Source organism: Crocuta crocuta, unplaced genomic scaffold, assembly GCF_008692635.1.
Source record: "Crocuta crocuta isolate KB4526 unplaced genomic scaffold, BGI_CrCroc_1.0 scaffold647, whole genome shotgun sequence".
NCBI classification, from domain to species: Eukaryota; Metazoa; Chordata; class Mammalia; order Carnivora; family Hyaenidae; genus Crocuta; species Crocuta crocuta.
The window spans coordinates 71,221-83,849 of NW_027531286.1; the positions used below are offsets into that span (position 1 = coordinate 71,221).

The 12,629-nt window shown below is 54.3% G+C and overlaps 1 protein-coding gene across 1 annotated transcript in view; it reads left to right on the plus strand.

Moving 5' to 3' along the window:
- The window catches only part of PACS1 (phosphofurin acidic cluster sorting protein 1), a 42,206-nt gene extending 31,888 nt beyond the window's left edge, over positions 1-10,318 (plus strand). Inside the window, exons 14-23 of the mRNA XM_077771390.1 lie at positions 329-435; positions 1,155-1,309; positions 1,445-1,555; positions 2,328-2,430; positions 2,876-2,918; positions 4,615-4,657; positions 4,914-5,049; positions 7,454-7,680; positions 8,879-8,998; positions 9,151-10,318. Of these exons, the coding sequence (XP_077627516.1) occupies positions 329-435; positions 1,155-1,309; positions 1,445-1,555; positions 2,328-2,430; positions 2,876-2,918; positions 4,615-4,657; positions 4,914-5,049; positions 7,454-7,680; positions 8,879-8,998; positions 9,151-9,266 (1,161 nt within the window). The 3' untranslated portion in view covers positions 9,267-10,318. The remainder of the gene's footprint in view (positions 1-328; positions 436-1,154; positions 1,310-1,444; positions 1,556-2,327; positions 2,431-2,875; positions 2,919-4,614; positions 4,658-4,913; positions 5,050-7,453; positions 7,681-8,878; positions 8,999-9,150) is intronic.
- The last annotated feature ends 2,311 nt before the right edge of the window (positions 10,319-12,629 follow it).

Below are 12,629 nucleotides of genomic sequence, written 5' to 3' on the forward strand. Positions count from 1 at the left end.
GTAGATCCTGGTGGCAGAATCCCTCTTTGTGAGGAGCCCTGCCACCTAGAACATATGCTACAGAGGCAACATGAGAATCTAAAGATTTCTAAACCTTCCCACGTTTCCTAGCTAGTGTGTCTATGTGGGATCTAGCCCCACCTTCTCTGCACCGACAGCCAGAGACCTGACCTTTGCCTGGCTTTGGTCTGAAGGACAGAGGACGGGGTTTGCAACTCTAGCCGGTGTTGCAGCCTAGCCTGCTCCCTTGGTGCCTGTGGGGGAGCTGCGTTCTTGCTGCCTGGACTCACCTGTGTCCCTGCCCTCTCCCTCCCTGCCCCCCCGCCAGTACGTGGCAGAGCTGCTCCAGGACCAACGGAAGCCTGTCGTGTGTACCTGCTCCACCGTGGAGGTCCAGGCCGTGCTGTCTGCCCTGCTCACCCGTATTCAGCGCTAGTAAGGGCTCTGCTTATCTCCTGTCCTTTGGGGCTCCCTCTGGCCTCGTCCTCCCACCCTGACTTCGAAGCGGCGACAGGACTGCCCGGCCTCACCAGACCAAAACTCCCCAGTCCCTGTGTGGTTCGGCAGTGCCAGGCCACGGTGCTCTGTTGTCCCCGCTGCCCCCAGGGGTCAGGGTGTGAAAATGTCATTCTCCGGCTCTCCCTGCCTCCCCACCTGTGCCCCTTGACCTGCCACATCTTCTTAAACCCAGGATGAAGAAGACCAGGGAGAAAGAACCAGGGTTTTACAAAGGCCGTTTGCTCTCATCCCTCTAACTGTGCCATGATACTTGGCGTCCAGAGCCAGGGCTTTCCCTCCCCAGGACCTCCTCAGAGGGGCCCGGAGTCCATGGGAATGCGGACTGCGGGCCTTCCAGGCATCTGGGGCTCACACCCACCACTGACCCTTGGCAGCCCTGCCGGATTGTCTCCCATTAGGTTAAGCTAATTCTTTCCTCCTTGTAGACAATGACCTGCCCTCTCGGATCCTAGACTTCTCTCCTAATTGCAAAAGCACTGTAGTTTACTGCCCTCGCTGTGTATTATTTTGTTTATTGGCTTATTTTTCCCCTGTGGGTTGTTGAGAGCAAGTAAAGCCAGAGCTTGGGGCCTTCGTCTGAGCAGGATGCTGGCGAACCCCCTAAATGTGGTTGTGACTCTTTCCTTGCTCCCCAGCTGCAACTGCAACTCCTCCATGCCAAGGCCAGTGAAGGTGGCAGCAGTGGGAGGCCAGAGTTACCTGAGCTCCATCCTCCGGTTCTTTGTCAAGTCGCTAGCCAGCAAGACCTCTGACTGGCTTGGCTACATGCGCTTCCTCATCATTCCCCTCGGTAAAGATGCTGCAGATTTCACTCCCGAAGCAGCATGTTGGGGCTGGGCCCTAAGAAGGGACAGTTAGGGAGATCAAAGGCCAGGCTGTATTCTGTCCCTTAACCAGTTTACCTTCTGTGGTTTCCATCTCCCAGGTTCTCACCCTGTGGCCAAATACTTGGGCTCTGTCGACAGTAGATACAGCAGCACCTTCCTCGATTCTGGCTGGAGAGACCTCTTCAGTCGCTCGGAGCCTCCAGTGTCAGGTAATGGCCCTTTGTGAGGGATTGAGGCAGATGCCACCTGGTTCATGGAGGGCCAGTCTTGGCCAAAGGAGGAGGCCAGGAGAGCTTTCTTTTTTTCCTCCCTATGGCTCTACCACTCCCAATTCCTTTGCATGTTTATTTTTTCAGTAAGTATTTATTAGGAGGAGGTCCATTATGTGGACTCCTCCTATCTTCACTCTGGATGTTTATAATCTCTGCTGTTTGCTCTACTCCTATACATCTAGAAATAAGGAAGGCCATGAGGAGGTGGTGGGGAGGACATTTCTAGTTGTAGAGATCAAGTATAAGAAACAGAGAACAGTTACTAAGCAATCTGTTGATGAGCAAGCTGCGCTGACCGTGTGTTTTCTCTGAAATACAGAGTAAAAGTGGCAGCACTCAGAGTGAGCTTGAGTTCTGCAGGGCTGAGGAGTAGCAAATGCGTCACCAGACCTTGAAGGAAGTGATAAGCAGAGATTGGTAGAGTGGAGGAGTCCTTCTAGGTTATGAGATTGGTGTCAGCAAAATAGAGGCATGAGCATGATTAGCCTGGAAGAGAGCGGAGCATTGAGGAACTGCAAACAAGAGATTGGAAGGGAGAGAACAGCTCTTTGGTTCTTCATTCCTTTTATTTAAAACTAGAGGATATTTAGAACCCTTTCTCTCCCTCAACTCCTAGGGTCTTCTGATGGGTCTCAACAAGGGGATCTAAGAAGGCTTTCGGGTTTCCCTGCTGAAATGAATTGGCAGTTATCTCTTGTCTTTTCTGCAGAGCAACTGGACGTGGTGGGACGAGTCATGCAGTATGTCAATGGGGCAGGTGTGACACACCAGCTCCCTGTCGCTGAAGCCATGCTGACCTGCAGGCATAAGTTGTAAGTTTGACTTCAGGGGATTTCCTGAAAATTGGGTGGGTGGGCTAGATAAATCTTGAGTTTTCTTTGCTTTCCCGTAGTTTCCTTCTCCCCCATTTCTCTTTGTAGAAACCCGAGAGAATATGAGAGACAGCGTTTTTACTGCCTCCCACCCAGGCCCTCCCATCCTTGTCCTGGGCCTCCCCACGCAAATAGATGCCCCCTTAGGGTAAGAGAAGCCCATCCCAGGGACTGAAATCCACACGTGGGAGAAGGAAGTGTAGTATGCAGAATCAAGTCTCATGCCTCCATCTGTGGCTCCTCATGCCATCCTGAGACATGATGGAAAGTGTCATATAGTGTCTGGACTCCCTTGAAGCCACAATAAAATATCAAAAGCTTGTATCCCCAGCTCTCCATGCAGTATCACCCACTAACTATAAGGCTTTCCTTTCTCTCCCAACAGCCCTGATGAAGACTCCTATCAGAAGTTTATCCCCTTCATTGGTGTGAGTACTGACTCCCCGCTCCTCTGCACTCCACCCATTCTCCTGGCCTCTCTGCACACACACAAACAAATAAAAGATTCATCTAGACAGCAGTTCTCATCCAGAGGTGGTTTTGCCCCCAGGGGACATCTGGTAGTGTCTGGAGGCATTTTTGGTTGTCACAGATGGAAGTTGGGGTGCTACTGGCATCTAGTGGGTAGAGACCAGGGATGCTGCTAAACTTCCTCAGGGTACAGCTGAGGAAGCTCCTCAGCTCTCCTACCCCCACCCCACCCCCGCCCAAAGAGATGGATCTGGCCTCAGTGTCAGTAGTGCCAAGGTGGAGAAACCGTGGACTGGGACATGTACAGACCTGTTCCTTTCAGTGTCCTCTTTTCCTGAATCATGGGCTACCCCAGATCATCACTAAGTGTCTCATATTTATTACATCATGCTTGGAACCTGGTGCCATGGCCTAGGGAAGGACATCGGGAGGGACATCCAGAGCATAGGTTCTGCAGCCTCCAGGGAAAAGAAAGCTGCCTCAGAAATGAAATAATGATGGATGATATTCTAAGGAGAAGTCCAAGAAGTAGGTGTTTCTGTCTTCAGGGCCAAATGTGCCACTGTAAAGAAGGGTCCCTTCTTTCCCTTCCTGTTTACTCAAAGGCCATGGTCTGTAGCCTAAGCTGATGGTTTGGCACACATCTGTATGGAACTGTGGGTTGCTGCACACACTGGCCTCACAGACAAGAGAGAAATATAAACACTTAAAATTGAAACCAACAAAGGAACTGGCAGCCTCATATAATGCCAGGGGAACAAGGGGAGTTGCACCCAAGAAGTTCAGAGTGTCGATCTATTACTTTCCGGGAACTAAAATAAGGATGCATAGAGAATTTGAGACCAGCTTCAGTGAAGAGCAGCACTGTGTTCTGAGCAGCCTTGATGGGACCATCTGCGTGTCATCTCCACTCCCCGCCAGGCCTCAGGGTTCAGCTTCTGTGACCCCCCCAGCTCTGCTGCACCTCTGCCAGATGCTAGGCCCTTCACCTGCTACCTCTCAAGAATTCCCTGTCACTTCAAGTCACAGCTGTGACATTCAAAGTCTGTTTCTAGCTGTGCCCTCTGCTGGCCGCTGGAGGGCCCCCTCTGTCCTTCCCAGAATTCTCTATGAGAAATCGAAAAATCCTTTGGGAAGCTGAAATTAATACCACTGTCTTGAGGGTGCTTGGGATCACTTTCTTACCCATACTCTCCCAGATTCCATCCAACAGGTCTGGAAAGGAGGAAGCTGATATCAGCACATCAGCATGTTCCTTGCTTGGTGCAACAGGCAGGCATTCAGAGAGCGCCTCCCCTGCGACTTTCTCAGAGCCGTTCTTTACTTCTCTGACATGGGAAGATGGCCTCCTGCCCATGTGATCTTAGAAGAAATGAGATCAGAATACTGAAATGGCTCTGGCCTTCAAGGTGGCTTTGCCCTCCCCAGAGAGGAGCCACAAGGTCTCATGTGCCCCCACCTCATTGTTTGGAACTGGGCTTTTATATATATCTTAAAGATCTTGTCTGCTCTGGATTTGCAAAGAATTTTAAAAGCCTCTGACCAAATAATATACAATAATGGCTGTTGTGTCCAAACACCTGCTCCCAGCTGGCTCAAAATGTGTCCAGCTTTAGCGAGAAGACTCAATGGAGTATCTCTTCTTTCTCTCAGGTGGTGAAGGTGGGTCTGGTTGAAGATTCTCCTTCCACTGCAGGTGAGCCTGGGGTTCTTTTGCTTCTGTGTGAAGTGAGGTGATGCCTTCTGGGCCTCCCTTCTAGTCCAGCAGACCAGAAGGTGAAGATTTGGGGGGGTCTTAAAGTGAAATCAGAGTTTGAGCAGGAAAACTGGGTACCTTCACTTCCTAGCTGAAGTGGTGGCAGGGGGCGGTGGGGAGGCGTCAAAGGCTTGGCTGCAGCTGAGAAAGAGCGGCACCTTGACCCCTTCTCTGACTATGTTTGTCCCCCTGACAGGTGATGGGGATGATTCACCTGTGGTCAGCCTTACTGTGCCCTCCACATCACCGCCTTCCAGCTCGGGCCTGAGCCGAGATACCACAGCCACCCCTCCTTCATCCCCATCCATGAGCAGTGCCCTCGCGGTTGTGGGGTAAGGCCCTTGCCCATACCTCTCCTTCCCACAGCCCCTCCCTCAGGGCCCAGGAGCCATACTGACCCCACCCCCGTCCTGCAGCATTGCATACTGAGTGTAGAAGGCAGGTTAGTGGCGAGGACGTAGGAATTTGAATTCAGAGACTTAGGTCACTAGCCGGGCAAGAGGAACAGCTCTGTACGATGGAGACTGCTTTCTTCCCTATCTCCCAGGATAAAAGAACTGAATGAGACAAATGGCAGAGAGGCTCTTTGTAACCTGTAAAGTGCCATACAGAAGTCTTGCTAGGGGACTGCCCAGCAAGGTGGAGTGTGGGCACGGGAGTCCTGCACACCTGGGTTTGCGTTGTGGTTCTGTTTTAGGTCCACTACATTAGCTTGTGTTAATGAATTACTCAGTGACACTTGTTAAAGCTCAGTGAGAGAGACCACATCAAGGCGCAGCCACCGAGACAGGTGCAGGGAGCACAGCCGTGGGACTTGCAGGTCGGGGTGGCTCACCTCCCAGCAGAACCGACACAAGTGGGGATTTCTGCCCAGGGAGCAGGTGTGGATGGAAAAGAAGAAACATTAGGGGGTCGGGAGGGTTCTAAACCTACCTAACAAGATTCTTGCTGAAGACAAGTCAGGATGTCAGACATCTCCTGGGCGGGTAGAGGATGAGGAAGCTGAGCCGGTGTCCCAGGTGGTCAGATGGGGGGGAGGGGGGTGGCTCTTGCTAACATCTTAGCAGGGTTCTTGCTAACAGGATTTTACAAGATGTATGCAAATGGGCCTAGGAAAAGGTTTAGGAACTAGACTAAAGTTTCTAAAGTTTGGTCAAGCAAAGAATCTTTGTCACTTGGACAAGTTGCTGAGCTTCGTTTTTGACTGTGTAAGTAGAGTGAAATAGCTGTGTCACAGTTTTGTGAGGCTTAAATAAGAACCTGTATGGTTTGCTGCCTGACACATGAGAGGTATTGCCTTCTTTGGTGCGTTCAGTCTGTCTGTCTGTCCGCAGGGTGCCCGTTTGAGGCACTGGAGCTGTAACAGCAAATAAGAAAGGCTCGTCCTAGTCCCGGAGCTCAGGCTTCTGGGCCCTGGCAACGCCAAAGCAGCAAAAAAATTCAAATTGTGTAGGTTGCAGTAAGTGCTATAAAAAATTAGGAGGGGGATGGTTCCGAAAGGGGAAAGAATTTCTTTAGGATCTCAAGTACCCATAGTTTAGATCAGGTGGTCAGTGTGGCCTCCCAGAAGGCAGCTCTCCTGCCAGGCCTGAGGACAAGAGGAGCTGACGGAGGGAGCGTGGAGCAGGGCACTCCCGCAGGGTGCCCGGGGGGGCAGACTGTGAGGTGAGAGAAGGGCAGGCGTGGGTCAGGAACAGAAAGGGCCCCTGCCCCTTCTCCCTCCCTGTTTCCCTTTTTTCTGCCTTACCTCTTTGTGTTTCTTCTGGGGATGGTCCTGAGCAGCAGAGAGGGGAGACACTGGCCTGTGGTTTTTCCAGAAACACCAGTGACAGGGTGATGGTCCCTGAAGAATATGAGTGTTCTTAGATGGGGGGAAGCCTAGCTTGCACCTCGGGTCCCAGCCCCTATCCTCCCTCCCCGCTCCTCCCCTTTTCTCTTCCCGTCATATGGTCTCTTCATATGGTCTCTACTGATTTACGGAAGGGACAGCGCAGGAAAGGAGGAGTCCCACACAGCCAGTAGTGCCTCATGGTTCCAGGCTACCTGGGGGTCTGGGGACCAGCCTTTCCCTCGACCTCCTTTTCTATCCCATTTAAGCTGGTTTTTAATGGAAGCACCGAAAGTAGGCAGAAAGAGAAATGTCAGATGACTTTTGTAGCCTGTGTACCTATTGTGTCTGACGCCTCCTTTCAAGAAAACATCAGCCCTTTTTCCCCTCAGAGCTAAAATTATCCCTGAGCCAGAAGTGCCATAAATAAGAGAAAGCCGCGGGTCAGCAGCCACCAGCTTTCCCTGCTGGGGCTGCTGTGGAGCTGGCCAAGGGGGTTCTGTCTCTGCCCCACTTACTCTCTCCAGCCCTTGGCTGCATTTTGCCTGGGCTCTCCTTGTTGGATGTGTAATATATGTGTATGTGCGTGTGTGTGTGCATATGAGTGTGTGTATGTATGTGCGTGCACGCTTTTCTTCCTAAAGCTCCTTTCCTCTCTGCTTCCCTCATCCCCTCCCTCACAGTGCCTCAGGTCTTTATCCGCTCCTGGCTTTGTCCTCTGATCAGCCTGTCTCTCCCTTCCCACACGAACCAATTCCATGAGACTGGAGGGAACCCAGAACCACTTAGTCTGCCGCCTCCTCTCACCCCTCCCAGAGCCTGGCAGTCTCCTCGGGGCCCTCCAGTCTGGCCATGTAGTTGGGAACTGAGGGCAGAGCCTACTCTCCGTTACTGTTCCCCTTCCTCAGGAGCCCCAACAGTCCATATGGGGACGTCATTGGCCTCCAGGTGGACTACTGGCTGGGCCACCCCGGTGAACGGAGAAGGGAAGGTGACAAGAGGGACGCCAGTTCCAAGAACACCCTCAAGAGCGTCTTCCGCTCAGTGCAGGTTTCCCGCCTGCCCCATGGTGGGGAGGCCCAGCTTTCCGGCACCATGGCAATGACTGTGGTCACCAAAGAGAAGAACAAGAAAGGTAAGTGACATCTGAGGCCAGGGACAGTCGGGGTCACCGGGGTTCCCCATCTCTTCTTAGGGCCTGGGACAGAATCTGCTTCCGGGAGACCTTTGGTTAAGAGTGAAGCAACACATATATCATGTGGACCAGCCCGGGGTCCTGCCTCACCTTGCGAGACAAGGCCATTCCTTCTGTAACGAAGGAAAAGGATGTCCCAATGAGCATTTGGTCCCTACCTGCTGACCATCAGCACCTTAGGGACCAGGGCAGTTAGGGCTGCCATAATGAAGGGAGCACTTCCAGCCACTGCCCTCAGGGATGGACCACGTGACAGAGGAGGCCATCACTGTATCCCCATGAAGCAGAACACTTGTTGCTTAAGAATTAAAGGAACACACCCCATCCTGGATAAAACAGGGTGACTTCAGTCACTAGAGAGAGTTGGGGGTGGCCTGGGTCCTATGCGCTGAGAGTATAAGGCAGGAATCCCACGGCCAGGGCTAGAGCGAAGTGTGTGCCGTCTGCTCCCCCGGCCTGGCTGTGCCCCTGCCGTAGTGGACATGCCTGCCCGGTGACTCCAGGGCCCTCCCCGCCCCACCCGTCAGCCAGCTGTCAGGCAGGGGCTTTCTTTCATTGCTGGACCCTCCATCCTCAGAGCATTCCCAAAGCAGCTGGGCCTCTTTCCGCTCATGCCTCTGCTCCACACAGTTCCTCTTGGGGGCAAGCGGGGGACTCTGCCTGGCCTCAAGCCAAAACAAGGGCATGCCTGTCAGCTCCATATGTCTTCCTCGCTGCCCCGACATCCCCAGAGCAGAGGTGGTGCAGACATTCCTGTGTGGCCTCCCTCCCAGCCACAGCAGACTCGGCCCTACGTGGGCGCGAGTGCATAGAAAGGGGAGCTCAAGGGCACAGGCTTCTTGCCCTCAAGGGTACCTAGAACGCTCAAGCTGGAAGGGACCTCAGAGACCCAACTGGTCCCAGGTCCTCGCTATACAATTGACGATACTGAAGCCCAAGGAGAGGCCTGTGCGGGGAGGGGGCGGGACTCAAAGATCCTGGTATGTGCTGCCTGCCTACCCAGAGCTGAGGAGAGAGGATGTCCGTCTGCAGATCATCTCCCCTCCCCACAGGAAGGGGGGCCGGTGGGAATGAGAGAGAGGAGGGGGTGACTACTTTTCTACAGGCTGTGACTAAGGTGGTTGTGCTTACTTTACAGTTCCCACCATCTTCCTGAGCAAGAAACCTCGAGAAAAGGAGGTAGATTCCAAGAGCCAGGTCATCGAGGGCATCAGCCGCCTCATCTGCTCTGCCAAGCAGCAGCAGACCATGCTGAGAGGTAGGGGGAGACACAGGAGGGGGTTTGCTGGGCAGGGCGGGAAGAAGAAGGGCAGGGGATCTGCGGGGAGGGAGGCAGTGGCCCTCCCCGAGGGACCCTGGGGAGGTGGCCTTAGCAGCCCTGGTCACCCCCTCCTTCCCCTGTCACCCCAGTGTCCATCGACGGAGTCGAGTGGAGTGACATCAAGTTCTTCCAGCTGGCGGCCCAGTGGCCCACCCATGTCAAGCACTTTCCAGTGGGACTGTTCAGTGGCAGCAAGGCCACCTGAGGGCACTATCTCCTGGCCACTCTCCCTCCTGGCACTGCCACCAGCCTCACCGCCTGCGGGCAGGGGGAGGCCAGCAGGCCCGGGTCCAGCACCCCCTTCCTGGCCCTGAGGCCTGCATCTCTCTTGCCCAGTCCCGAAGGACACTGCCAGTGGGGACGCTGCTCCCCTCCCTCCTGTTCAGCCCTCTCCCTCTCGTTCCAGGCCAGGGCATGTCGATTTTGCCTTCTGGCGCCCATCCCTGGAGTTGAGTCCTCTGGGCCTTCCTTCACCGACTTCCAGTCTCCCCACATGGCACCAGTTCCTTCCCGGAAATAGGAACCCTGGAACCCTGGCCCCCAGCAGGGAGTCTAGCCCTCCCCCTTCCTCTGCCGGCTGCCCAACCTGCCCCCCTCTAGTGGGGCCCAGGGCCACTTCCTGCTGCTGTGGGTTCTCCCAGTGCAGGGTAGGAGGGGCACCCTGAGCCCAAGGGACCCCTTCCCCTCCACAGTCACAGGAGCAGCCCTACCCTCCCTCACCCCAGAACAGCATTTCTGTGGTGATGCCATGTGTTTCTGGGGTGCAGGGGCCTTCCTGGTCTCCCCCATGCACGACTTCCTCACTGACCGCCAGGCGCCCCCCCCCAGATGTCGCGAGCGTCCTTGAGTGTTTCTTTGGTTCTCTGCACAGCCAGTCTCTTGGTGGTTCCATGTGACTCGCTTGGGCACCAGTCGCTGTCCTTGTGGCTCCCCCTTGTTGATGACTCTCCTCCCTCTGCCTCCCACCCCCTGCACCCCAGCACAGCGCTGCCTCTTCCTGAAGTCCAGACTGGGACAGATGGGAGGCAGACCCCCACCGGCGTATTGTCTGTGACCCTACATCTCCCTGTGCCCACCATGTCCATTTATGTCCCATTCCCCGGTGTGTTCTTCCCCTCCTCATGCCTGGACAGAGAGCCCGCCTTCCCAGCCAGGCCTCTCTCCGGCAGGCTCCAAACCCTCCCTCTTGCCATGGGGTCTGAGCCAACTCCTCAGCCTCGACCATCAGCCTTCTCAGGAGAAGCTGAGCACGTAGGGCCGCCANAAGTTTTTGCACAGAACTTCATTTTGAAAAGTGTTTTTCTCATTCTCCATACCTCCCTGAACTCCTCCAGCCCTTATACCCCTGCTCAGCCCTGATGTCCAGAGCATCTCCTGGGCTGAGCTGCTCTCTTGGGGCCGGAGAGGGGTGGGGTTTGAGGGACTGAGTGGATGTTGGGTTTTTCATTCAATAAACTGGTGATTTCTTACCAACTAGCAAGGCTTGGGCTTCTATGCCTCTCACTGTGACGCAGGATCTGTCCCGCCCTCTCCTCTCTGCACAACATAGCCGTCTCCTCTCAAAATCAATTCCTCTCACATGGCTGGAAGAAGCCTATTCTCATTTCCTTAATTTTAGAAACAGGCATAAAGGTGTCTCTCCCAGTATGAGGCAAGCAGAGGTCAGAAATAACACTCTTCTCACACCAAAATCTCTTTTCTCTCTAGGACTCACCATCCCCAAATCCCACTTCCCAAGACAGTGACGTGTCAAAGGCAGCTTCTATCTTCTGATTGATGATTAGAACTTGGCTTCTTTTCCTCTACTAGGCTGATGTCCTGCCATAGTTTTTAGAAGCTGGTGATGTCTGAGGCCTAGGGCGAGAGGGTGGAGCCGGGGTTTATCACTGAGTTGGCTTTCCTGCCTGCCCTTAACTTAGAGGTGGAACACAGTCAGAGCCCCTGCTCCCTGGGTGCTGGGCTCTTCGCACACTCCCAGGAGAGAGGCCTGCACACCAACCCTCCTCTTGTGAAGTGTGCAGAGACTGGGACTTGGCCTCCTTGCCCTCCAGGACACAGTCACAGAGGAGTAGGTGACCAGGCAGGGCAGGCTGTCACTGGTTCCCCAGCCCTATGCTCCAGGGCCCTAATGGAGGGATGCTCTGGACGCCAGCAGTGCGGCCCTGCACCAAACCCTCTGAGCCTGAAACATGGAGATAATGCCTGCCTCCCAAGGGGAAGAGTCCAGTGAGGTCTATGAAAATGTCCCAGAAATGCAGTCTGCACATTAGTTACCGAACAAGGTGTACAGGCTGGTTGGTGAGAAGAAATGCCAGAATTGTGTCTAAGGTGAGCTAGAGAAGATATGAGTGTTGCCTCGGGGCAGAGCGGAAGCTCCATGAGAGGCCTGGGGGATGGGAGGCAGATGGGATGGGAGAGGATTCAGGCAGTGCAGGGGCTTGGCAGGGACCTGGGAGCTCCCTGGAGCCCCAGGCGGGGCGGGGGGGNGGGGGGGTGGATGGGGGTGTCATCCAGCTTAGAACTGAGGAGACCGAGCAGCTGGTGGGACAGATGAGGATGAGGAAGAGGCTTAACCCCCCAGCCTGCTGTGTCTGACTCCACATCCTGGGCCTGCCTCCTCCCGCCTCCAGGGCTTCACTCTTGCAGCTGCGCCCTCTCTCCTGCCACCATCTCTACCGGATCTTTCACACCTGCACACCAACATTCAGGCACAGCCCCCGTGTTAAAAACAGCTTCCCTGCCCTAGACCCACTCTGACTGCCACACCACGTCTCTGCTCCCTTTAAAGTGAGATTCTTCGAGTCGTTCATGTTCCCTGCCTCCACTTGCATCTCCGAGCTTTGATCCTCAGCAGCCCTCTCAGAAGCTCCCTTACCAAGGTCACCAGTGACCTGAGTTGCCACATCCGAGCTTCTGTTTTCTTGCTTGACCTCACCTGTGCACGCTCACTACCTGTTAGAATGGCTTTCTGCACTTGACCTGTGGACAGCGCTCTGCGCTCCTTCCACTTCTGTGACCTGCCCTCCTCCCTAATGTCCCCTCTTCAGCTTCCCGGCCTCAGCACACTGGGGAGCACAGAGCTCCGGCCTCTGGCCTTCTCTCTCCCACACTCAACCCTGTGGTATGAACTGCTCCCCTGTGCGCAGACTTCCCCCTCTGTCTTCCATTCTGAGGCCAAAACCTTTGGAAGCACCATTGACTGTTGTCTCTCATACCCAACATCCAGTCCACCAGCAAATCCTACAGGCTTTCCTGAGACAGATCCAGAACCCAGCAGCTCCCCACCCCCTTCACTGCTGCTATTATCTCTTGTCTGGATGTTCTGATAGCCTCTTAATTATCTGTGCTTCCACCTACTCTTCCCGTAGTTCACACAGCAGCCAGAGAGAGGTTTTTTTAAAATGTTAATCAGGTTGCATTAAAGTGTCCAGTGGCTTCCCCTCCCACTAAGAATATAATCCAAAGTCCTCATCATAACCCACAAGGCCTACATGATCTGACCTCCTTGCTTGATCTCTCTTCTTACTCTGCCCTTCACCCATTGGCCTCTTCTGCATTCCTCAGACAC